Source organism: Grus americana, chromosome 13 (genome assembly GCF_028858705.1).
Source record: "Grus americana isolate bGruAme1 chromosome 13, bGruAme1.mat, whole genome shotgun sequence".
Taxonomy (NCBI): domain Eukaryota; kingdom Metazoa; phylum Chordata; class Aves; order Gruiformes; family Gruidae; genus Grus; species Grus americana.
In genome coordinates, this window is record NC_072864.1 from 2,520,500 (window position 1) to 2,547,980 (window position 27,481).

General features: G+C 39.7%; 1 protein-coding gene across 4 annotated transcripts in view; it reads left to right on the forward strand.

Annotated features, from left to right (window-relative positions):
• Positions 1-705: 705 nt before the first annotated feature.
• The window catches only part of CA5A (carbonic anhydrase 5A), a 43,186-nt gene continuing 16,410 nt past the window's right edge, over positions 706-27,481 (forward strand). Inside the window, exons 1-8 of one of the 4 annotated variants that reach the window (XM_054841026.1) lie at positions 706-842; positions 1,627-1,818; positions 11,429-11,626; positions 15,596-15,714; positions 17,462-17,557; positions 17,735-17,797; positions 19,667-19,822; positions 21,750-26,264. In XM_054841026.1, the coding sequence (XP_054697001.1) occupies positions 1,689-1,818; positions 11,429-11,626; positions 15,596-15,714; positions 17,462-17,557; positions 17,735-17,797; positions 19,667-19,822; positions 21,750-21,929 (942 nt within the window). In that variant the 5' untranslated portion in view covers positions 706-842; positions 1,627-1,688 and the 3' untranslated portion in view covers positions 21,930-26,264. Of the gene's footprint in view, positions 843-1,492; positions 1,819-9,816; positions 9,975-11,428; positions 11,627-15,595; positions 15,715-17,461; positions 17,558-17,734; positions 17,798-19,666; positions 19,823-21,749; positions 26,265-27,481 lie in introns of those variants that run through there. The other 3 variants (XM_054841025.1, XM_054841028.1, XR_008579173.1) reach the window with 3 other exon arrangements.

Genomic DNA, 27,481 nt, shown 5'->3' on the forward strand with positions numbered 1-27,481 from the left:
TAGTGGCAATTTTTTAATGGCACAATGTTAATAGCCTTATCATTTCTGCTTGCTCTGTCCTTGACAGATTCTGTAGCTTTTAAAATATGCTCTCCTATGTACTTAATGGAGGAAAGTAATCACAGGGACTTTGCAAATACTTACATGAGAATTATTAAAGGCCCCACGATACTTTTGTGCTGTCATGACCCTGGGGGCACTAACAAGCCTTCATGGCCTCACAAGCCCCTCCTGGAGCCTCCACCCACCACACTGCTTATGGCCAGGAGCCCATTTAAGCTCAAGCCTGATCCCCTAAGCTCTGTTGCAAGGGCACCCATCCCCAGGTTTGTCTTTAGCCCTCTCTCTAGGAAGGACTTTGCACCCTTGGTGTTGCTTGTCTTTGGCCTTGTCTCCTTTTGCTCCTGCCTGGGCTCTCTGGTTGGACCTTGGACCTGACTTTTCAACTTGCTATGTTTGGGGCTGCCACTGGCCCCTTTTACCAGCAGCCAGCTCAGCCTCTGTGAGGTGGCACCTTGCTGGGGAGGGTGCTGCCTGTGCTGGGCCCATCCTTGGCTCCATGGTCCCCTGTCCTTGGGGAGCAGCTGGCCCTGGCTGCTCCCTGACCTGCCTAGACATGCTGTTCTAACAACTCTCCATCTTCATTCCTGTTTGGCCTACTACAATCTGTATCATTATGAGAAGTCTTTAGAGAATGAATTGCTTCCCTGTGTTTCTGTGCTTGGCCTGAGAAACTACAGCTCTACCTCCAAAGCTACTTGTGTCTGTGCCACTTGTGTGGATTGCAGCTATGGGAGGAAGAGCAGCCATCCCAATGAAAATTAAAGGATCTCTCACGTAAGGTAACAAAGCTATTGGAATTGCATCTGGAAATAAGAGAGTAACATTCTTCATGCTTTCATCCCTAACAAACATAGGTCAGGAAAGCATCTTAATCTGTTCTCCCTGCTGGAAAAACAACACTTCAGCTGGGTCAAAGTGATGTGTGAGCTGAAGTGAGGGGAGGCAATGATGGTTCCTTATGTCTGTTCCTATTTCTAGTCTTTACAAAATTATTCCTCTTATTGGACATCTAATAGTTCAGAAAAACAAATTCCTCACCTTGAGCTTGCAATGGTACTGTATTACATGGTGGGAGCTAAACCACTCTTCTGCAGGAGGCTGTTCCTCCTTCCTGTTTTCCTGGGCAAGCCTTGATCTCTATTAGATTTCTGTGAAGTCACCAGGCCTCAGAATTGCAGCTGTTAATGATGGCAATTCTTAGTTATCAGTATTCAAACAGACAACTATTCAGATTCAAGGAATCATGAAGAAATGATAAGAAACCTCTCCTTGCATACAAAAGAGCGGTTTCTGTAACCCTTTAGAGTTCTTAGAGCCAGCTGAGAAAGAACCTGGAAAGCACACGTAAAATAATCATCAACTAGCCAGCCCTCCAATGACATGTAAAGCCAATGAAGAAGCTAGTCCAGGGACAAGTTGAAAATTAACTACTTGATTAGCTCCACATTTCCAACCAGGAAAGGGTGCTCTCAAATTTTTTTTATAAATAGGTCTGGAGACCCCTCAGTTACCTTGAAGCTGTATATTCACAGGGGTTTTTTTGCTTCTGCTTTGCATTGATAGGCTCTGGAAAACTCCTCTACCTGTTTGACAAACTGAAGATTTCAAGTGCCAAGGTGATAGCAATGAATAGTGTGAAGGCAAATACCCTGGTGCATTTATACAAGCAGCTGAAAACTATATGGAGTCCACCAGCAGTGCCAGCACGACTCTGCAGTCTGGCCGCCTGCGCTCATAAAAACAGGAATGATGCATGTAAGTATTTCAGTTTATCAAAACAGTACTGGATACCTGCGTAAGAGAGATGCAGCAGTACAAAGATGACAAATGTAGTTGTGTTGCTGCTCTTTCTTATTTGTCAGCTAACCAAAAAGGGAAATTTGAGAAGGTGACTGAAAGATTAAAGAAAAAAGAGTGAATAGAATGAGAGAAACTAGAGATAGAAATACTGTACTGAATGGCATGATCTGTCTCCATGTGCAGGATTAAACCACTGTTATTTCTACTGTTAGTGTTACTGGGTTCTTTGTGATCTTTCATTTGTAACTACAATGAAGAAACAGACTATACAACAATTCATTTTTAATTTTATCCTCCAAGGTTTTGACTGTTTTCAATGAAGACTGTATTTATAAGTGTAATTCAAAGCACATTTAGTGCAAATTGATTCTGAGTGACTTTGAATTTAATAGACACTACAATGTTTAATTTAGAAAATGAGACCTAACAGAAGTACAGACCACTAAAACCCTCCAAATGTGGTGTACGGGAGAACTACAATGAAACACTTCCTGAGATGCAGGATACTACTGGAAGATGTCAAAGATTCAGTTATTTAAAATACTTATTAACTTATCTACAAATAAGATGAGGCCAGCCAGAGACTGTGTGTCTTCTCATTTGTGTGCAGATAATGGAGCAATAGTAAAGAGTAATTTTTTACATCTAGGAAATCCTTTTGTTTTCTAATTTTTATCCTCTGTAAATGTATTTAGCTTACTAACTTTTCCCAAAGAACAGCCAGATCCTTCCTTGAATAGAGACACGACTCCCTTCTATTTAAATTATCAAATGACAAATTTTTACTTACTGAACTGACGAGCAAACGGCTGATTTTGTGACACATTTAAAACAAAGCAGAATGGAGACAAGCATAGGGCTTTGTTTATATTGAAAGCTCAAGAAATAGTGAGTAACTTTCAATGTTTAATAGCTCAACACTTGTAAATGTATTTTTGAAGATGATGCCAAAATACATTCTGCCACTGAGTGACTAGCATTTCAAAAAACCTGGTAGATTAGCTGCCAAGTGCAATGATGTGCACTGTTGCATGTATTCCTACACATGGAAGTTTTATGTAATATATAGCATGCAAGCTTCCCAGTCCCCCAGCACGTAAGAAATAATTCAGAGCAGTTTTTATAAAGATACAGTGTTTGCCATGTTCTTCAGACTTCTCAGTCTAAATTTTTTCCTTTTTTTTTTTTTTTGCTACTCAGAATAGAAAATGTGACTTGTATTCTGAAAGCTTGAACAGAATGCACACTTCAATCTAGTACCATAACTTGTTAATACAGCACTTCACCTTCCTTTTGAAAAGGTGCCTTTTAAATCTACAGGAGATGCCTGATTCTAGAAGCAAGACTAGCATTAAATTGTTTTACTAGTGAAAACTACTACAAGAGCCTAATGCAAAATTAAAATGAGTCACACGTATCCACGACAGTATTCTTCCCTTTTCTGACCTGCATAGAGCTTTCTTAGTACAGCTCAAAAGTCTCTTAAAACTTTTACTTCCTTCCCTACCAGTTTTTTTTCTTTACAAGCGTGCTCAGAAACTTCATTCTTCCCATTAAAATAAGGAAAAAGAGCCATTGTTTATCTAATCAAAGAAAAGCAATACAGTAATGTTTATAAAAACAATGATTCAGCCTTATAAAAGAGTAGCTTTTCTAACAAATTCATATTAATTAGGTGTACTAATTAGGTGCATGCAAAAGTAGCTTTTCTAATTAATTCATACTAACTAGGTGTTTGTACAACTGTATGTACACTTACTCCATACAAGGATGTGTACATATGAGAGAACATATTTTAATAGCCACAAACAATGTCTATATTACTCCTTTATCTGCAATTTATCAGCAAACTTATTCAGTGTTGGAGATTCAATAGCTAAAGCCAAAATCTGTGCCAGTAAGAGTAACGCCTGGGCTCATACAATTTTACTCATCATGTGCAGTGACATGAATTACTGCTTCAGAGGGGAAATCCAGAGAATCCACTGTAATTGTGGTTAAGAGTTCTGTATCTTTATTCATTAATTTTTATTATTTATTCATTATTTTTATATTTGAAGACATAAACTAAGATTGCAAGTGAATATTCACTGCGAGTCCAACGACTTCCAATTTCAGAAGTCCCACAGACAATATAAATCAACATCCTTCATTAAAAAAGTAATGAAACCCATGAATCAGCAGCACCAAATCCCTCTACACAGTTCCTAATTCTTCTGCTTGTTCAGTTTTAATATACCACAAAACTTTATGGCCTATAGAATTAAAAACTTCAGGAATGGAACATATTACAATTGAGTGTTATGTTTCTGTTCCATTAGTGAAAGTATTACTCTAGGAAAATTAGTTGAAATTGTTGAGTGGAGTAAGAAAGCAAACAAGAGAAAAGCTGAGATCTCTAGATCGCCACATGCGGTGAAGAAAGTAATTATTTCATGGGTTCTCATGGTCCATCAGTTTCCAGTAAGGGGTGAAATGATGCCGTATTTTTTGCTGTGGATATTTGCCCATGGGGAACTGTACTAAGAAATCAAAACTCGTTTCATGGTAACAAACATTCCAGGAAGAGATCATACAAGGCTGTTCCATTGTAAGACCATCGCCGATTAAAATAATTACAATTGCTGTCTATCTCTGTTTACTCTCATTCCCCTCTTCAGTTTAACACAGATGCTATTTATTACTTCGATCTTTCTCTACTCTATGACGTTCATGCAGGAAATGCCAAAACAAACTAAAAACACTATCTTTGGAATGGCTGGTTTCGGCTACCAGTGAATAGACACCAGCTCTGAATAAGCCAGCCTGTGGGTTCCTCCATCTGGTGGCTAGACCCTCTGCACAACATGCATTCAAAGCAAAAAGAACAATCAATTAAATTCCACTATTCACAGCTGACAGTACAAACAGCCCTTTCAGTGACAAAAACTTGGTCAAAGAAACGGTAAAATTGGACTATTGAGCTCTTAGGTAATGTCTTCAATGTAAAGTTCACCATTTTCCCAAACTTCATGTCTTATCTTTCTCCCCTCACCCTTCCCACATGTGGGAGTAGTCTCTCACCGACCTGCATAGTGATGCTTTCACTTGGCAGTTAACTCAAGACATTTGCTGTGAGGACCTAGGTTAAACAATTCAAAGGCTGACGCTTCCCAGTGCCTTTTCTGCATTGCCCTTGTGTCCCCACAAGGACAAAAGTATTTTTCTGCAATTCACTGGGAAAGAACTTTAGAAACATTGCTGAGAATCATAGCATATATGTAAGAATTTCTAGTGACGTGGACTACTGCAGTGGATGCCTGTACTAAGCTCTGTGGTATCTTGGAGGCTGTGGCTTCAGGCGCCTTTTAATACAATAGGGAGGAAGTTGCTGGAAATGTTCTTCATAGGGATTTTAAGTCTATGGAGTATACCCTCACCCTAGTAATTATTGCCAGAACAGACCTGAATGGGTTTTTTTCTTTCTTATCCTTTTAGAAGTTACAAGAAAAGCAAAATCCTTCAAGTTTGCAGTTGTTTGGGGTTTTTTTTAAGAATTGTTTAAGTACAGCAATAACATGCAATCCAGGTGTGCCATCTCCAGGACTGCACGTACAATTGCAGTAACTACACAAATCGTCCATGAGATATCTTCTAAGCCCCTTCCATGCTGAGTTACTAAGCCTGCATGCATAATTTTAGCAAATGTTTTTATACAGAAAAGATAAAGCCTCTGTTTGCTTTACTGTGCCAACTGGAATTACCTCCTCCTTATCTGGACTTAGCCTCAGTCGCTGCCTTCTCATCCAGGCTCCTATCTCAGCCAAACATTCTGGAAGCAACGAAAAGCTCAGCATTTCACAATCTGCTGCTGCTTTCCTGTTGAGCTTAGAGGACCCTGTCAGTCACATCCGTTTGGTAAAAAAGCACTGGACTGTTTATCAATAAACTGGCCTACATCACAGTCCAAATCTGACATCAATTCAGCAGAACTTTCAACACCTTGTCACGAGGGACCTCAGCCAACCATCACTGTTATCCTCCAAAATCTTGATTCATACTAAAAAGCTTCAAAGAAATCAACCTATCTTGGATTTCCTCTGTAATATTCAATCCAAGTGGCTGAAGCAGAGCCATGGTCCTTTAAAGTTTAAATGGTTCTTTACTGAGTTTCAGTAATATGTTTGGGTTTATTTTTCTAATTCAGAATGTGTTGCTATGGAAAGCACCCCTGCTCAACTTAGGACAAAAACGTATTTTCTTCAAGTGGGTGAGCTTTCTCAACTGTTCCCACTGTGCTGTCCTCCCTGTTCTACTTCAGAGCTGGGTGAAGCTTGTTTCAAAGTCCCTGTGTAAACAAATCAAAAAGTGCTTTATTCAACAGGTTTTCATTTGGTTGGGGTTTTTTCCTCCTTAAAGATTAAAGCGATAAAGACTGAAATCCACTGAAGCGGGGTCTTTTTACTCCTCATTCTTACTTGACAACCACCTGAATTAATTTTCATATTTTCTTCCACTTTTGTAACCCATATATGAGAACTCTCTCCTCCCCAGGATGCTTACAGGGAATTCAAAAATGAAACATTGAAAAATGTTTTGTCTCTTTAAATCAAGTTTACAATAGTGTAAATTGGCAGCAAATCCTTTCATTTAACTGAATTTATTTTGGATTTTTACCATAGACCTGTGGCCTTCAAAATATCTTCTTGGAAATTGTCTTATAAATTATGATAACCCAGTAATATACAGAACCTGTCTTTTCATCAGGATCTTGACTCCCACACCAAAGCTTCTGATACTTGTATCAATGCTAAATGAACTTTTTAACAATTACTCCAAACAGACCTGTTAAAGCATCCACAGCTGCGATTAATTATAGAAAAAAATTCAAAAGATTGGGACTGTTTGGATGGCTCCATACATCTAGTTCAGCTGGGAAAAGTAGGAAAAAAATACAGTGCAAATGTAAGAAGCCTCCAAATACTATAAAATTAAATGGAGCATCGCTGTGTCTGGAAGGTTTTAAAAAAGTAAATCAAGCACAGATTAGGCACAGATTAGTTTGTGGCAGATCTCTCTTCACAGATGACTCGCATCTTGGTCATGCTTGTTTTATTACAGTATTTACTATAACTGTTCTGACAATACCATAGATATGCATGTAACAAAGGTAAAAAATAGACTAGACCCTCAGTAAGCTGATGGTAAATGAGGCATGCATAAAGCAAAGTATGCAAACTGCATTTTACCTAAATTGTCACTTTTTTTTTTTTTACTTTGCACATTTGAAAACAGATCTAGCAGATGAGGTTTCTATTTCTCTTTCCACACAGACTCTGTATCACTTTAATTCATCCAGCAGGCCAATTGCCAGATTTCTGGTTGCAGTGTTCTCCATACACAGAAACTACTCTCAGTTCAGGAACAAGAGAGAGCATAGCTGAAACCTCCCAGATGGTCCAGAAATGTAACAAATTTGGAAAAACATGAGAACAACAGAAATCTGGCTGCTGTTGCTCTCTCCAGCTCACTGCATGCGAGTCATGTCTCTCTTGCATAAACCACCATCTCTAGCTGGGACACAGCCAAGGAGAAACTCTGGTTTTGGAATGGTCCAGAAAAGAAGATTTTGGCCACACTGGCTAAGTGCTGGGAATAAGGTTTAGGGCTTATGTTTCCTTTTGCACAGGTAGTTTTTGCCTTTCTGTCTGCCGTTTCCAAAACAAACCATCTCACTGCCACTGAGCTTGTATTTTGAAGGGTTTTCTTTAACCCTATAGAAAAGAAAAGGGTTTTTTTTAATTAACTGCTAAGGTTTTACTGAAATTTATGCTCAGTAAGAAACAGCATGTGCACATAAAACTGGATGCAGATTCTGTGAATGATTCAGAAGGAAAACAAAAATTTTGTAGGTCAAAGTTATTTCTCTTTAGTTTTGCACCTGAACAGCCCATCGTTTCCGAAAGCCTACGCCATAAGAACTTTCCTTTGGTTGTGCTCTTCAACCCACAAGAAATGACTCATTCTGTTCAGCTTAGTAGCTCTATCATAAACTTCACATTTTCAAAACCTTGCAGGATCAAATCCCTAAAAAGCTTCACAAAGTTCGGTCATCTTAATGCCACAGTGTAACGCAGTGGAGTTTGAGGCTTGTTTTTTCATTTGCCTTTAACAGGCAGAAAAGTGATAGTTGTACAGAAACTTGCTCTGCAACTGTGAGCATCTACACTATGATATAGGATATACATACATTAGTTAATTTGGTAGATGTGACTTCTAAGCTGTCCAAGATTATCAATTGTATTTAGAGGACATCACAGAAAAATGGAATGTGAAAGAATGATAATCTTGGTTTGTTAGTCAATGAGAATAAAACCCAGTATCTCTTGTTTATGCTCAGTATTACAATATCTGAAGCTATGTCTGAGCTCCCTGCTGCAATTAAGCATGAAACTCATATGGGCTGTTGTCATGACCAGAAGCTACCTGTTGTTCCTAAGTAGCTTCAGCAACAGACACATCTGACCTGTGCTAAATAGAGTTGCCTAACCATGATCAATACACTATTATTAAGCCTGAATGAATAATGGTGTTTATGGGCAGCAACTGTTTTCAATTTCATCAAGTACGCATCTCTTCTTAAGTTACAGGACACTGTATGTTGAAGATAGTAAGATCAGCCATCCCGAAAAACATTGGGAGTCAAACCAAGAATTCATTATGTTTGCAACTGAATCCTAGTATACAAAAAAAAAGACTGTGCTTTAAAGAAGGCTTATCTTGGGGGGTAGGAAGTAAAATGAAATTTAAACCCAGGTTTAACATCCTAAGATCACATGTTCTTTTGTCTATCTCCTGAAAACCTGTTTTCTGATCATGTAGCCACCCAAAGCAAATCACTTGCCAGATTTCAACCTCCTCTTACTCAACTGAGTAGTACTTTAAATAGGTTATACTGTGAATGCAATGAAAACTTCTTACACAATGTTGTCAACTACAGCAAATGCTTCTTGGTTGGCTTGAGCTAAGTATTTTGTCTCCATTTCAGTTAAACATTCTCAATGCTACGTCACATTCCTCCTCATGAAAATTCAAAAGTACTCACCCTAACAAGATTAAAAATCCCCAGAAAGGACATGCAGATTTGCAAAATGATTTTAAGAGAGTAACCAAGAAATATGACTCAAAGCAGGTGGCAAGACAAAGGCCAGGAGCTGGTGTGGTGTTCTGCTCCTGGCTGCCCAACAGACCTGGCAAAAATGAGGACACTTACTTCATCTTTGCTTTCACCAACACCACCAGCTTTTTATCAACATCCCTTTTTGCTTTGTGTTCCCCACTGGCAGCTGTAACACAGAAAAGGTACAAGGAGTAACCAAGATTGTAACCAGTTTCATCAAGGCTTGCGTCACACAGTGCCAAACACTGGTTAAACTGACCCCTTTTACTATCCCAGGCTGGGCCTTATTTTACCCTCCAGGCTTTGAGACAGATACAGTCAGGTAAAGTGGCCATAAAGTTAACTTTTCCTAACTTTTCTGGATGCAGTTTGGGGCAGGGACCTTGCTGTGCCAGGGCCACCCATATCTCTCAGAGAGACAGATCATGCTCCAGCCCAAGTTCAGCTGGAAGAAACCAAAACCTCCTACTTAAGCAAAACTGACTTGACAAGAATAAATGCTAATCCCCTAAAGTGTGTAAGCAAGCCCTGCTGCTATCACCCTGTGAGGAAATACAGTTTTGGTGTGAGTGAGGCACGGGAATTAGCCTGACCATGGGAAATGGCGAACACGCACCCATAGGGAATCGTGGTCTCTTCTCTAATGTTGTCACTGGATAAAATGCTGGTAGAATCCAGTCTCGGCCTGTCCCTGAGGGAAAAGCTGCTGACTGGGTACAAGCCGCCTTCAACCGTGCTGAGAGAACCCGCCCGCGCCCCTGAGGGAGCGACAGCGGCGGGGGGGGCGTGCCGGAAGGGGCCGTGACGGGCTGGGCGGTGGCACCCGGCGACTCCGCGGACTGCTCCGCGATGTTGCCGTTGCTGCGCCGGGTTTGGGTGGCGGCTGCCTCACGGCGGGGGATACGACGGTGCAGCCTGGGCGCCTGCTGCTCCTACCGCCTGCGAGACGCTTGTGAGTGCTGCCGCCCTTCCGCGCCGCTTCCCTCAGGGGGAGCCCCTTCCCTCAGGGGGGTCCGCCCAGGGACAGGCTGCCTCAGGCCGGGGCTGCCGTCAGCCCTCGACCGGAGCAGCTTCCGCCGCCTGAGGAGAGCAGGTCGCTGTCCGGAGCCCCCCTCGCTCTCCCCGCCCGGCTCGTTGTCCCCCACCCCGGGGCAGACCCGCTGCCCACCCCGCTGCGCCCTCCCCAGCCTGCCCCGGGCCTGGGCAGCGCCCACGTCCCTCCATTGCTTCCAGCGGGCTGAGGGGGCTGCCGGTGCCTCGAAAGTTTGTGTAGAAGAGGTGGGGACGCCAAGTTCAGTCCGGTTTTGTCCGCGACAATTCATCTGCTGAAACATCAGGAAATGGCAGTAACGATAACAGGGTTGTGGCACTTTTGGAGTATGTTTTGCTCGCCCGCCTCAGTGTTAGCTGTGCGCAGTGACCTTGCGCAGGCTGATAAAGTTTGCTCCTTGCTGAGGAAACGGGGGGGGGGGGCAAGGTTATTTAGCTGTCCCTCATGTGAGTGGTTTGTTAAAGGATTTCACTTATTTTATCCTTTTCCCGTGTGAAAGACCATGGGCAGTTGTATCTAATGAAGTAGCTGGTAACGCGGGGCTTCGAACCCTCCCTGGTTTGGGTTCAGTGGCTGGGCAGGGCACAAAAAAATTTTGTCTGTGGGTTGTTGATGTCGGAGGACAGCAGGTAAACCAGTGCTCCCCAAGTCCACACAGATCTCAGTTCTCTTTTTTTAAGCAGAATAAAATCCAGTGGAAACTGTACTAATGCATCTGCCCTGCTCGTGCCAGTTTGAGATGCCCAAGCTGCCCCCAAAATGGGTAGTTTTGGGTTTTGCAGGTGTGGGGATCAGCTGTAGGTCCTGATTGCCTAAGCTAGTCTTGGGCAATATTGGTATGGGTGCTTCAGGAGCAGTGGTGTAACTCCTAAGCACACGTAGGCGAAAGACTGGCACCTTCAAGAGAGTATTTTTGCCTTCTAGTGGGAATTATCCTGTGTCTGGTGCAACCTGACATCAGTGATGGTACTGGTGTGTACCATCTCTAAGCAAAGCTGAAGCAGTGTGCTGAAATTCTGGCAAAGCTGTAAAACAGAAGCCACCTTAAAATCAATTGGCAATAAAAGGAAAACAATCTTCTGGCAAATAAGGGGACAGAATTTCTTTGAAGAGCATTTTGCAAATGCAGAAAGGTGTCAACACAATTCTAAGTCAAACTACTGCACTTCCCTGTGTGGCTTTGAGTCATGCAAATGGAATGTATAATTTTTTTTACTTTCCTGTGCATCAGCTGACTTGAATTAACCCTTGGAGCAAACATGCCAAAGCACCTTCTCTTGCCAAAAAGTTCTGAAGCATTTAGTTGGAAGTTCTGTATCGTGCATTAGAGCCTGACTCTCTTCATCATCTTCCAGTGCATCCACTTTGGCAGAGTCCGCTTACAATTCCTGGGGGCACCCGACAGTCTCCTATCAATATCCAGTGGAGAGACAGTGTTTATGACCCCTTTCTGAAGCCTCTGAAAATCAGCTATGACCCAGCAACATGTCTTCACATCTGGAACAATGGATATTCATTCCTGGTTGAGTTTGATGATTCTACTGATAGATCAAGTAAGCAAAACTCAGACAAATCTATTTAATGTCTTATTAATGCTTAGAGAGGAGAAATGTTTGCATGATGTAAAACCTCAGGGCAAACGTTGAAAATGAATGTACAGTTAAAGAACACTTTAGCTGAACGTGGATTTATAGTGATGGGAATTGTAATGCAGAAGTTCTATATAGGCCTCACTTTTGCTATGTATTTATTACTACAGACATTGTGCACAAATCTTCTGTTGTAGGTTGAAACTTATTGCACAAGCCTTAATGCCCTCTTTTGATTAGGTCACAGCTTTGTCTACATGAGTCAATCTTCAGTCATATGTACCTGTATCTACTTAATTTGAAATGAGATTCCATCATTATACTTTATTAATCTGCCACTCAACTCTTTTGTGGTGTTAACAGATATATTTAATGCATTTGAAATAATCAGCAGCAAAGTGACTTTCAGTTGGAAAGCACACATACTTATCTCAGTAAGCTTTTGGAGAATTAAATAATACTGAGCTGCTGCCATAGGGAGCAGGTGTGTGTGTTCCTGTTTTAGTGTAAGCAGGAGTCTGTGCATGCAAAATGCAATTATGCATTCCAGCAATTTAATGTGAAGAAGCACTCTGATCTGAGCAGCTAAATCTTTAAATGCTCAATAGAATCAAGTGACTTAAAATCAAGATGTTGCTACCAAATTCTGGATTTTCTGTTCATTGTTCCTTTTAAAAGTTGACTTTAACAAAGGATATTGCTGGTATGTATAAAGAAGATATTTTGTAAAGGGTAGATGAACTGGTAGCAGTCGGTCAGGGATATTGTGAAGCACGTTATTCATGTTGATTACTCAACTTGTCCTGGAGGGAAACATTGAGGGACCCTGGGCAAGTTTGAACCCATTTGATTACAGTCATTGCTGTTTAAGACAACTGCTTACCATGAGAGATGCTAGAACTTCATAAGGGATGTAGTAATGCTCTTGGAAAGGAAGCTTTCAGCATACTAATAAACAACTGCTTTGTCTCTGCGATACGAGTATTTTTGGTTTATGTTTAGAAAGAGGCTGATAAAATAATGCAGCAAAAATGGTAGTGGTGGAATGCATGGAGCTTTCAGGGGGTTGTGTGATGTTTGGGGGTCTCTTTTGTTGTTTATAGCTGTTGACCAAGAATATTAGTTTCCAACCAGGGAATATTCTTGTCCTTGTTCATTTGAGCACTGTGATATGTAATGAAGAAACCAAGCAGTGCCCTTCTATTTGCATGGTGCAAACTGCTGTTGTGTTAGTGGGGTGGGGTTAGAGGAGAGACTAAGTTGGAGACATCGCTTCTTAGCTCATCAGTGATTTTAACTTACTAACTTTAGATTGGTTCTGCTTTTAATTTAACAGTCTTTTACTTTATACAGCCATACCCTGCTATCTGTTGAGGATGCATTCCCAAAAAGTGTAATGGTTTGCAGCTCAATGGATAACAAAGTTGGGGTTTTTTTCTGCAAGGATTGATGTAATGGAGGGGAACTGCCTGCAGGAGATTAGGAAATACACACCATTTAAATACACAGGGACAGTTTTTGTGACAGGCAAGCATGGGATCATCAGAACTGTCAATTAGAGGGGTGCCGGCCTTTCAGGGGCTGGCTGTTCAGAGCACATCACCGCTCTGAGAGATCTTACCTGCTTCATCTGTGAGACTGAACACTTGAGGTAAATGTTTAAGTGTGAGCATTCTTGCTGCCTCTTTCTGGATGGCTGCCTTTTTATCATCATCATCTTCCTCAAATGAATTGAAGTCAATGAAGGGTGATGATGGCTAGTGGAGGATGGCATTAAACTGTCAGTGACAGGATTCCAAAGTGACAGAGGAACAACAGATCACGGGATGTTGCTGTATAAATGGCCAGGTTTTCAAGCACTTGCCTGTCTCCTCCACCTTTGTCTCTTTACTGTTTCTATTTTCTGATTTTTCTTTCTGCCAGCTTCTGTCTAACAATGTTAGAAATACAGAGAAGAAAGTGTATGCATAAACCAAAAAAAAAAAAAGCAACAGAACTGATACAGAAGATGAAAAAGACAAAATGAAACGTGCATCCAGGATAGACAAAAATGCCCAACTCCTGAGATGAGGCAAAACAAGGCTTGGGCAAAAGATGAAGGTAGTGCTGCCATGGGGTGTTTGCTTATGAGCAGAGCAGGAGGATGAAGGAGGAGGAGGAGGGTGTGGGGAAGGTATGTACAGTACATGGTCCTGTCTGTGTGCGTGAATGCCACCTGCTGCAAGGAAATGAGACTGAAACAGAACTAGGACTACAACAAAAAGTGATGTGATTCTTTCCCCTGCTTGTTGTTAGAGTTCCTGTAAACCTCTGTTCTGTTTTGAAATGATCAAGACTGGTAAACTGAGAGGAAATGAATGGCAAAAATGCATGTAAAGGAACTGTAAGTTCCTACTTGTTTCCTGTCACTTTCTAGTGTCCACTATAGGAACCTGATTTTTTACATATGTGTGCCTGTGTCTAATGTTATTCATGAGGTAAACATTCGAGTGAATATGATTATTAACATGAACATAGTCACTTGCAGGTTTGCATCATCACATAATCAGGAACGGATAGTGTTAGACTGCAGAAACTTTCATTCTGAAAGGCTTGGCAGTGTGGGCCACATCTTAATCCCATCCCTGAAAGTTATTTTTCTCTGTTATGATTTTTTTAGTGATTGCAGTATTGCATTTATGCTAAGAGCTCAGTGGATGAAATCAATTAAATGTCAATTTGCATAGCTCATTTTACCTTACTCTTCTATCACAAGTTCTAGTTAGAATTTCAAAACTGCCGGCTGGCTTTCAGAGGAGAAGAAAAAAAGAAAAAAAATCCCAACTCTTAATGCCTCTCATTGTTTTCTCCTTAGTATTAAAGTGATTAACTTCTTTTCAAAAGTAGCATTGGGATTATGTACTTTGTACAGTGGTTTGCTATAAAATTTAACCATGACGTACAGTTAAGTAAAAATCAGCAAATGGGTCTCTACAGCTACATATTTGTTAGCCCTTTGCAAGTAATTATGGTGTCTCATTTACCAGATGCTGTGATGTAATAACTATCAAGAAGACATTGCAGGATGTTCCTGATTCACTTAGGAGGAAATGAGTAAAAACCAACACTACAGAGAAAACTAGGCAGACTTTTTCATTCATGTGTTTGCAAAATGATGAGATGCCTCCTGAAATCAGGAGAGCAGACTGAATGTTTAGCTTTACTTGTGGCTAAAAAGTGCACTGAAGCTTCCAGAAACTCAGAATCTTGCCCAGACTGTATGATTAGATGCTTTGTGGAGTGTAGCTTGAGCAGTTTACAATAGGCACAATATTAGCATATTTCTGGTTGTGCAGGCAATCTTTTCACATTGGTTATGCAATCTGAAAGATGTGTTGAAGCAGAATAGTATGCTTGGATTTTTGTAATTTAAAAAAAAAAAAGTTGAACATTTGACACAATGTACTGGTTTTTCTGGCAAAATTGGATTTTTAAGTCTTGGGAAAATTCAATATTTTTCATAGATATTGAGGCTTCACTGGGATGCCGTTTTATAGATGTATCCATTGCTCTGTCACACGTGTTTCTTCTGGTAAGGCAGTTCCCATATGCCTGCTCAAAGAAAGCATAGTAATCGCCATGACTCTGCCAAACTTGATGTGGATTGGAAAAAAATTCCCTTGAGGGGGGATGGATGAGGAGACTGTTTAGTTTATCACCTTCAATTTGATGTAGTTGATTCAGGCTGCAGGGAAAAACAGTGATGTGTTTACTTGAACAATTTTGTTACGGCAAAGTAAATTGTAAAAGTAGCCAAGCAATAGAGGACTGTTTCAGTAAGGTAGTTGCTTCTCCTGATTTCTTCCCTGGGCAAACTTATTTCAAGCAGGATCTTGCTCTGTTATTTGGACAATTCTAAATCATGTTTATTAATATGTGTGTCTTGTTTTTTAGTAATCGTTGGAGGTCCCTTGGAAAACCAATACAGGCTAAAGCAGTTCCACTTCCACTGGGGAGCCATAAATGAGTGGGGTTCAGAGCACACAGTTGACAGTAAATTTTACCCGGCAGAGGTATGAGATAAAATGTTGAACAATGCAAATGCTTGTGGGGACTGGAGGTTGGGTCTCAGACTGTCTGAGGCTCTAGACTGCATGCTAGAAGACTCCCAGTTTGAAGAATTGCGGTTTACTGTTGAGGATCAGACCTGGTAGGTGCCACAGCTCCTCTACTGTTTTATTAGTAAGTTCATATTCCCTGTGTTTTCTGGAGAAGAACACAGTCTTAAAACTGAACATTGGCCCCATTACTGTAAGTTTCAGTAATGTTTTCTTCTCCCTGAATGTCCCCGGGGTAGCTGCCAGACAAGCCAGCGGCAGGCAGCAAAGAATCATAGTTATTCCAGCTCACTCTGGATGGAGTGGCACAACTCTTCTTGTCCTTCCTCCTTTTAAAGGGCAAAAGGATAAGATAGAAAGCAGACTGAGGGCACAGTCGGGTCTCAATGAACTCGCAGGTCCCAGCAGATGTGGTGCGGATCAGGTGGACAGCAAATATTCAGGTAAATGTGCAAGCTCAGATCTCAATGAAAGTGTAAGTGCTTTACCTCTGAGCTGCAGTGAGCAAAGAGTTCACATGAAGTGTAGGATCTGTTTTCTTGGGAGTACGGTGAATGCATTGCATCTCAGCCGCTGTCTCTAGCGGATATCCAAATCTAAAATCACTTTATTATTACTAAACGCTTGCAGAGAAACAAAGCACATAGTAAATACTCTTTAAAAAATATTTAAAGAGAAAATGGATGATTACTTAATTCTCACACCCATACCTATAACTCAAGAGGTCTGGTCCTGCTTACTTTGTATACAATAACTGTCGTGTGTATGTGACCCCAGAGCTTTGGCTAATGTTAGAAAGTTTATTCCAGTTACCAACTTTTTTGTGTGTTCCTTGAAGTCATTAGAATAATGCATAGTAGAGTTCTATGGTAATACAGTGGTTGTCATGATCACTTTATTTTCTGTTTTCAACTCGTAAGCAATTATTAAAGTAGCAAAACTTTTTGTGATGAAGTAACTACTAAGGCAGAAAGAGTCAATAAAAAGGATGGAGTCAACGGGACAAAAAACAGATTAAGTTGCTCAGAGAGGAAAGTATGACAGGTATAAACATAGTTATATGCCCAAATGGAGAATTTGAAAAATTATTATAGCTTATTTTTGAGAAGATGTTTATCTCCTGTTAATGCGTTCATAATGATGCCTGTCAGCTTGGCAAGGTGTTTGTTAAGAGCAAGAGCGTATGACTAAGTTTTGGAACTGGTGCTAGCTATCTAGTTAATACACAAAACCCCTCAATGGAACGCTTGTATTGGACTGTAAGCATTGCAGAGGGAGCTTGTTATGTACAGGAGAATGTTCCTTAGCAGAATAGCATGCTCTGTTCTTCCTGTTAGGAGATGGAAGAGTCATTCAGGTCCAGCTATACTAAGCTTTTTTTGTGCCTTTAACTAGCATTCCTGTAATCAGTCTCCCACAGATAAAACCCCTTTCGTATGTGTGAAATGTAGTTTATGGGGGTCTAGCTATTGTTTAAAAAAAGAAAAAAAAAAAAAAAAACAAAAGAAGGAAAAAATAAAGGAGTACCATTATTTTCCAGTAACATCGTGGTCCTCGTTTTTGGGGCATGTGATTTCTGAGGTAGCTCACTTCAGTGTCTCAAATTGCCAAGGACCAAATGTAGCAAAGATCAAAGCAAAGTTTCTTGATATCATTCCTGTGTTCTGTGCATGTGTTGATTTCTTATTTATTTATATTCCAGTTGCACTTAGTACACTGGAATGCCGTTGTGTACCCAACTTTTGAAGAAGCTGTAATGGAAGGTAACGGCTTAGCCGTTATTGGAGTGTTTTTAAAGGTAATTTCACTTTCTGTAATAAGCTGTAACAATGCCTCTTATTTTCATTTTGTTAAAACCAATTTAGGACAAATTACCTCTAGATTTTTGTTGTTGTTATAAAAAAAAAATACTTTTTAAGGTAGACACGTAGAATGTCAGTTTAATGATTCTCTAACTCCTACCTGTCCTCTGCAGCTAGGAGAACATCATGAAGGGCTTCAGACACTGGTTGATGCCTTGCCAGCAGTTAAACACAAGGTAAGTATTTTTAAGTATCGCACCAGTTATCAGTCAGTATAGCTAATGCAGTCAGTCAGCATCAAGAATACTTTGAGAATATCAAAACACTAATAAATGCTTTCTTCCTTAAATGTCAGTAGGGGGCCTGATTGACACCTTGGGTGAATTGTTGATTATACTGGAGGGGAAGCTAATTTCTAAGGAGGAATTGTATACTTTAAGCTTTCCAAACCTCTTGGTTTAAGAAATGATGCTCTTGAGATTGTATCCCCTTAGAAGGGCATGCACATGTTTAACGCTTGCTCTCACTGAAGCCTGCTCTTCTGCTTCTACGAAAACAGATGCCACTGGATTAGTTTTTGTGTGTTGTTTAACTGGAAGGAACTTTCTGTGCTGTGTAAAGTGGTAGTTTATTTCTTGTGGAACTAAGGCTTCCAGATTTTTGTCCGATCTTTAAGGAGATTATTGTTTGTTTGTTTTTTAAAACACCGTAAACTTTCTGCTAGGGGAATGGGACTCTTTCTTCATAGCTGATTTCTGACTTCTACCAGGAGAGGGAGTGCTGCACCTGTGATAGCATTCAGAAGCAGCTCATGCTCCTCCAGATGCCTATTCCTATTTGAAAGTACACACAAAAAAATACACATCAAGAATTTTGCTGGCTTGTAAGCACTTCCAGTTGAAGTCACTGTGCCATTATTTATCGCACTAAGGATTTTTTTTTTAAATCCAAATAAACCAAATATTTATGGCAGTGCAGTGAAAACTCTGCCAGATAAATGCCAAACAAATCAGTTCATTGCCAAAAAGACCTACAAAAATCTGTGAGTATACATCCATTATGAGAATACAATATGAATTTGAAAGAAACTAAAGATCTTTAAAAATAAATGGTAATATCAAACATTAGGCTCACCAAGCTGCATGTGGGCTGCTCTGAAAGGGGTCTCACTTCCAAAGGATGTTGGTGACCTGGCAACTCGTAAGCACTTGGCTTAAAACATTTGAAAACCTGTGTTGCCAGTATTATCACTGACTTAAGCACCAAACCCAAGGAATATCACCCTGGTGAGAAGGAGGAGGAAGGTCAGATAGTGCCCATTCTGATGTCCTTGCACCTTCCTCTCTCACACGGTGGGTGAAAGCTCCCATCTAGAATCTGTTGTCCAACTCCCTATTGAAAAATTCTGTACTGTAATATTTCTTATTCTCAGTGGGGAACTGATAAGGCCTATTGAAGGAAAAACAGGAACTTCATTTCCTGCATTGCCAGGATATCCTGGAAACACCTCAGGAGTAAAATGTTTGTGTAGGACATCATGGGCTCTGAAGCTCCTACATGCTGTCTGGTATCTCACTTGTGGGAGTGCAAATTCTGGAGACATGAATACTTGATGCGATTTAAGTAAAACTTTAGTCCTCTTCCCTCTCCCTGCTGCCTAAAATCACATCGTGAAAAGTAAAAGCGCTATTGTTTGCAGTCTATTAAGTTTATCTGGCAGAACTACCTGAACTTATTCCACCACTCTTTCTTTCTTTTTCCTGTTTGCCTCTAGCTCCCACAAAGACGCAGTCAGTTGCTCCTTTGCACTCCTTGTTTCTTCTGCACTGAATTCCTAATGGCTTGTGGGGACAACAGAAATATTTAAATTTTGTCGACTCACTAGCTGCCTCTTATGCCTCAAACCCAGCTTGCCAATTTTGTACAAGTTTAGGAGGTTTTAAATTATTTTATGTTGATCATTATTAATATTCACAATACCTAATTTTGCATATGTATAAATAGCACGTACAGTATTTCATCTTATTGTTAAGTTCTTTTTAAATTTCCTGTCACTTTTTTCCACAAAACACAATTTTAAAAAATAAATTCTTTCTGGGCTTTAGGACACCGTTATCGAGTTTGATGTCTTTGATCCCTCCTGTTTGATACCTTCATGCCCTGATTATTGGACCTACGCGGGCTCTTTGACTACTCCCCCACTTACTGAATCAGTCACATGGATTATTAAGAAGAAGCCAATAGAGGTTGATGAGAACCAGGTAAATCTCATGCTTACGCTTCAAATCATAGCGTACCTGTTTGATTGCCTGCTGCCGTGGAGGGGAAGATGCACAGTAGTAGTTGCTTACCAGTACCAGTAATTCTCTGAATACACAGAGATCAGTGGCTGCTTCACACTCAGTGTTTGTTTGGGGAGGTATCCGGACATTAAAAACAGCTAATTGAAAGACTTAAGACCTCTTCAGTAAACAGTTAAAGATGTTTCTCTAGCTCTCAGATAGCATTTTATCTTGATCTGTGATAAATGATGACTTATGCTGGAAGCTGCCCCTTGAAAACTTCTAAGGTTATGTATTGGACAACTGCATAACTTTGCTCTCCTTACCAGGATGCCGCGCTTTTTGTGGGGGGAAGGGAGGAGAAAGGGCAGGTTTTGTGCAATTCCAAACTCTGACCTTCTGTGCATATTCTCAATAGCCACATGCATTTGCACAGAGATCTTGCAGAGACTGCAAGGAGTAGTTCTCTGTTCTTCTCTTGGGCGGACTCTGAAGGTACAGAAGAGATGGTGGCTCCGAGTTCTTCACATGCCATTCTGATGGCAAGAGATAGAGTGAGGCCCCACTGGTGTGTTCTCCTTTGTCTTTGTAGGCATGTTTACTCTATATTTGGTTATACTGTCCTTGAATTCCTTTGTTTAATTCCCCTTTAAAAAGGACAGACAACCAAAGGTTGCAGCAAATGTTTGTATTACAGAAGTTATTTCAAGTGGAGGAGTTTGTGGTCAATAGTCTGTTACACCAACCCAAAGTTGACATCATATGCTTTTAATTTTAGTACTTCATGCTTCAATGTAATGTTGTTCCTTTGTAGATGTAGGGACAAGTAGAAAATGGTTAGAAGGAGGACTCATTGGAATTGTACTACAATTGTGGGTTTTGTTGGAAGTTCTCAGGATTTTTTTGTCTATTCAAAGAAGTAGAGTGCTTTGAGGGACATTACAGCACAGAACAAGTCTTGGAGATTGTTGCAAAGCAAGTAGAAATGAACAAACCCCAAAAAATCTACCATTTTTTCATGGTTTAAGAGACACTGAAAGTTATCTGTGCATTGTCCCTTTTTTGGAGGCTTTGACTAATAATGAAGTGTGAGTCCAACGACACGAGGCAAAATACTGATTTTTTTTTTTTTATATAACTTTTGCGTGGAGCTAGTCCATCTAGACAGTCATGCTCCAAACAAACGCTAACTCTGAAGAATAGCCATGTACTTGATCTTAATGTTTTAGTTTGCATAAAGGAACAGGACGGGAAGAACTGAAGATTGTTAACGGAGCAGAGAGAACTGAATGCATAGTGTGTCATTCTTTTCAATTGACCTTTTTATCTTTTTTTTTTTTTTCTTTCTTGGCTCTTCTTCACTCTCATTCTTTCATGGCACAGAAAGGCTCTTAGTTTACTTAACATTGTAATGCCCTTGTGAGCATTAAAAGCTGATCTGTTGCATACTTTATTTTAATCCCTAGTTATAAACCACTGAGAACAACAACTATGTAGATTGTTGCTTGTTGAGGTTCCCTCTTTTCTGGGTGCCAGCATTTGCATGTCTATATAATATAACTCCAGGAAGGGTGCAAATTAAGAAGGCTGGGGAGGTTTAAAGATGGCATATGTTCCCTTACTTGAACAGGAATCAGTTCTGTCTCAGATGTGCCACACTTGAGATTTAGTTTGCCTCGAGATGACTGACAATTCATCTTCTGCACTGATATGGATGATGGTGTAATCTTTACCAGCAGGTGACAAAGAAGTGCCAGTAGTTCACACTAAAGTTTCTCAGAATACAAATGTAATAATAGTACCTTTGATTATTTTTTTTTCCAAACATGAATGAATGTGTTTTGTCATGAACTCCAGTAATTTTCCAGTTAGTAAAGTCACAAAATTGGACATTTCTCATTCTCAGCTGGAGGCATTTCGGATGCTGCTTTTCACTTCAGATGGTGAAGAAGAAAAGAGAATGGTAGACAACTTTCGCCCACTTCAGCCATTAATGAATCGAACTGTGCGTTCATCCTTCCAAAGCAGGCATCTCTTGAATACCGAAGTACAGCCCAAGGACCACGCTGAGCAGATCAGGCCATAGATGGCCCATGAAATGGCAGTTCAGACTGCAGTACCTGGATATAACAGATGTTATTTTTTAATTATTATTTTTCCCTTTTCCGCAGTGTGTGTATGCCATACGATTTCACAGCCAGCCAGTTTTACTTCTGCTAAGTGCCATTTAACCTCCAGTAGAGAAGCTGTGGAATTTTTTTAGTTTTGTTTTTTTAAAGAAGTAAATAATATTAACTCTTAACAAATTGACTTGCTTCAAAGCAGGGATCAGTAAGGAATTATTTTGACAGTAAAAGGAAAAATAAGGGCAGGAGATCTCTTCCTGAATTGTTCTGTGTCTCTTCAACTGCTCTTTCAGTGACTTGCATGAATTCATAATCCCAACTAAAACATGGAAGCAGGAGGTGTGAAGAAGTGAAAAGTATTAATACTGATCAGGTCCTTTTGTGGAATTCAGAGGTTTGGGAAGTGAACTAGCTTCTCTACGCACATATATAGACACATTTATTCTTCTTCCTTTTTCCTTGGTGCTTAGGATGACAAGAGGAGAAGGGAAAAAATGACTTGTAGAATCTAATCTCTTTCCATTCCTTTGCACGATCCATGTTTGATATGGATGTCACAGAACGTCCACTCTGTCTACACCACAAGCCAGAAGACTTTTTCTAGAACCTTATAACAAGTGTAGAAGCTTTTAGCTTTGGCAGCTTTTACTTTTCTGTATTAATAATGTGCCAGGAGAAGAGAGCAGAAGAGAATTCACCAGTATCTCAAGACTGGCAAGAACAGCAAATTAGGTGAAAATGTCCAATTGATCCCAGGAAATTGAACACATCAAAGGAAGGTGAAATTAGATAAGCCCCAGCTGGCCTTCCCAATGGGATTTTTGGGGAAAAAAAATAACAGCAATTTCTGAAACCTAATTCAGTGCTAGGAGAGTATGGACAAAGCGCAGCATTCACATACTTGCCAGATTTTTTTTTTTTTTTTTCAGTAACTCAGAGTACCAGTGCACTCTCTTCAAAGTTTTGTCTTTGTACTTATAAAAAGAGTTACCTAGCTTCACGAAACTGGGGACCAGGTTGTATTGTAGCACCTTATGGTAATAGAGAAATGGTGGTTGAAACTTATTTGCGGACCAGACAAAATTGTTTGTAAGCTGCCTGCTGTGGAGCCTTATCCTAGAGTTATGGTCCAATTGCCACAAGTATTATCTACCTCTGAAGCATACTACTACTAGCCATAACTTCCTCTCTAGCACCTTTCTCACCGGCTTTTTATGCTTTACTGTATTTAACAGTGTGCCCGTGCATGCAATTCACATACCAAATATGTGGTCAGATTTTCTGAGGAGGAGCAGGTTTGTCTGTAAACTCATGATGTGATCTTGATTGATTGTATTCGAGGAGTTTTCTTGGAGAACAGATGTTACCTGGTCTGCCTCTGCCAGTAAGCAAGGTCATTGGTTGCTGGTGTGATTCAGCACAAATGATGCCAGGACACTAGCTTGTCAATGCTAAATGCAGAATTTTAGAATCGATACTTTTTTTTTTTAAGTCCAAGTGTTCAGTTTAAAAGCACTTTAATACTTTTTATTATGATCCTGATGATTTTAAGGCTTTTGAATATTTTTGTTTAACCAATTAAGTGCCCAGGTCCTGCCTTTGCTGCCTTAATAGCTCTACCTCAGGCATTTCAACAGTTGTGCCTTTCTCTGTTGGCAATTGGAAATGTGCTCACTTTACCATGTAGAATCACTCTAAGGTTAATACAAGGAAATCTCTCTTCTCTCCCAGTGTAGTATAATTATCTTTTCGGTGTAGTATATTCAACACAGTAGTGTATGCATCTTTGGTTTCCTTACCTCTCCCAAGTCCTTACTGCTCAGTTGAATTTTACCACCTTGGTTGAACTCAGATGAACTATACAATCTATATCAACTTAGTTCAACTGAGATGGTATAGTTCAACCACACAGTGTTTGGCATCATCAACCAGATTTTTTTTTTTTTTTTTACTATGTTTCTGCTCTGCAGAACCATATCAGTGATGGTTTTGCCAGAGAATGACAGGTTCCAAAATAATTTTGAAAGGGATATCTACAGTTCTGGCAATAGGAAAAAAAATTCTTTTACTTTCCGCCTGAATCTATGTGATCTAGTCATTGTTAAGCTTGAGGTTTTCGGGCAGTGCTGTTCTTGCAAACACATTTCTGAGGAGGACCCTGTGGGAAGATGGCAATGATTCAGAACTGGCATGTATCTTGTCTATCTTTGAGATTTTTGCTCCTCATTATTAGCAGTTAGGAAAAACTGTAATATAAAGACATTTTAATGTTACCTTCACATTTAAAAATACAAGTGACTCAGCAGCACTGAGCTAGCTATAGGTAGCCTGCATCAATATCCCTGTCATATATGAATGGGTCTTTTAAAAAGCTTCGTGCAATTGCTCAAAGTTTTTTTAGTTGCCTTGGTAATTTTCACCAAGTTTTTGTGTACTTTTGATCCACTGAACTTGTTTTGCTAGTTAGCATAGCTTTCCTAGCACATGCAAATACAAAATACATATTTTGTTCTTGGGGAGCTACTGTAGTGTAAATATTTCATCTTCAGGTGCTTCGTAATGCCGTAGTATGCTCATACCGAACTGAGTTCTCAATGGTTAGGTTTGCTCCACTGAACCAAATTTTCTTCCTAGGTGTGTAAATCTCTTCTTAACATGCTTACCATCATGCATCCATCAGAGATGATGTTGCATATCTTCTATTTTCAGTGATCTATTTAAAATTCTCGTAGAGATTTACTTACTTTGTTAAAGTATTGTCATGGCAGTTTTGTTAAGTTTTGTTAGAGAATAGGTAGTATATTATCCAGTCATACAGTCAATAAGGTACTCCATACGTATTTGTATAAACTCACATCTAAGTATACTGCCATAAAATTAATCAATTTCAGCACTGATTGTTTCAAATATCTGGAAAGAGGGTCAATGTAGAAAAAATTACTACAAAAATAAGCTTTACAGGAATTTTCTGTTACAGTTATTTTGCTGGTTTTTGAGTCTTGCATTTATGTGTTAGTGTTTTAGCATCTCTGGTTAAGGCAGGCAGTATCTCAGTTGCAGGGTGGATTGTCATTGAAATTAGCAGTCTGGAAATAAAGGTTTTTTGGGTTTGTTTTTTATTTTAACTTTTATGTTACAATGAATGTATTGGTCTTGCAAAAGCTAACTTCAAGAAAAATAATTCTAAGAAAAATAATTTTGTGTCCCTGCATGTGTATGTAAAACAGGAGGTGGGATATAATTCTTTTGCCTTATTCTCTCAGTTGTGTGGGGAGAAAAACAATTTGATTGTTGGACTAGAGGTGATATTTGTAATGATTTTGCACAACTAAGTTAAACTCTTTGAAAGGTGTCTGCACAGGAATCTTTACGCTCTTCTTTTAGGTGGTACAATACGAAAGGGTCCAAGCACACGTTTGTATTTGTCCTTGTATAGTAGTCACTTCTATTACTTAATACTGTACTGGGAGATGTTCCTGTGGCAATAAGTACTAGGAGTTAAAGACTGTAATAGAAATAATTTTGAGGACAGCTTACTGAAATGGGAGTACAAGTTTTTGACAGTAGATTTGCACCCATGTTGGTCTGAATTCCAGTTGCCTTTTGATATTTCTGTTAAATATCGCTCTTATCAGAAGTCTCTCTCTTGGTGGCTTCACAGTTTGAACAACTTCATTTGGCATTTGAGTGTTTGAACTGTATTTCTACATTCCAGAACTTTCACACCAGTGCATTTCAGGTGTATGCTGCCATTGCATATACCTGACCAGTCTCTTCTTGTTGTCTTCTGTCGTGGATGGCTTGCGTTGGTGTTTCTACAGCAGGTCTGACAGGAGTGTATCTTTGGGCTTCAAAAGCTACAGAAATGGAGATTACTTTGATCTCATGAAAATCTACTGGGTTTTAGAGCACTGGAATCCTACACGGCTTACTTTTGAGGAAGGGTCTCTTTTTCTGCTCAACTTCATAGTCAATAATATTTGCGTTAAAATTTCAATGCCTTAATTTTGAATGTCTTAACTTGTATTTCTTGGCACATCTTTGTTTTTTCTTTGTGCATCTTGTTTTTGTGGCAGTTATTACATTGTGTATTTTAATGTATGTTATCTGCCTAATCATAATTTACTGAAATAATTGTCTTTGCAGACAATATATGTAACAGGGAATGCCTTTTGTTCTCCTAGGATACAGGCCTTTTCCTCAGTTTTTACTGATGTAAGGAGACTTCTAGCTGCTGGATTTAAAACTGTTAAACTAGCGTGCAACTATGCAATAAAGAAACATAGAGAAACCTATGTCTGTATCTCATTGTGTAATTAAGCTCTCCAAGTTAAAAAGTAGGTTTTCTGTCAAGAAAATAATACAATTCCTCCTTGAGAATGAACCGGTTCATTATGAGGGGAGTTTAATCAGATGTCAGACATTCTGTGATACTTAAAAGCTATGAAAGACTCTGCTGAACTGTATTATAATTGGAATGAAAGAACAATGACCTCTCTGTTGCCGCTGTACTCATGGAAGGATATCTAATTATTTGCTACATTCAGCTAGATGCAATATGCCATCTAAAATGGGATTCCAAATTTTGGGCAACGTTGCTAGACTCCTTCATTTGACAGTGATCATTAAACTGGACCTGTCAACTAAGGTGCTTTTTCCGTTGTATAATTGGTCTTGATAAAACTGAGCGTTGATGTATTGTGTAATTCTCAAGAGTTTCACATTTAGTGGTTGTGGCTACAAGAATCTTATCAAGTAACCTGAAAAAAAAAATATTTGGGTAAAATAAAATACCAATTTAAAAAGAAATGGCTAATCAGGTGAAATAAGGGTTAATTTCTCTGTCTCACTGCTTAGCTATGCTTAGAATCTAGATATCCTATAGATATGTTATGCTTAGCTGATTTCATTCAAACAAGTTTCCACTTCTTTTGATGGGAAAAGTAGGAGATGACATTCCTGGTTAAGGAATTCCCCTCTTATATTGTTGTAGACAATACTTTTCCAGAAGGCCTCCCATACTGTGCTGTTTGGTACCCTTTGTGGTAGGTGAGCCATTTCAGTGGGACAAAAGAGTGGCACGGGTTAAGAGTGAGGCCAGCTCCACTGTTGTTACTATCGAAGGGTTCTAGAAGCTCCCACCACTTCCATTTACCCAACAAAAAAAGCTTATAAGCTCTTGTATTAGTACAGCTGAGGTGTTTGCTAAAGAAATGGCTTATTTGGTTCCAGCAGGCTTATTTTGATCAAGGCAGCTTTCCCGATAAATGGTTAAGACCATACACATTACTTCTAACAAATGGCCAGTTTACTTCTGATATTAGTAATTATTTGTCTTTCTGACAAATCATTCTTTCCGTCTTTCTTTTTGATGTGACAAACTTGAAGTGCCTGAGTATTAGCATATGGAGAACTGATTGTATAATCAAATAGTCTTCAAAGATTCTGCAGAATAACTTGGGGGCCTGAGGAGAGTTAATGTTCATGGTCAGAACTGATAACAATGCTTAGC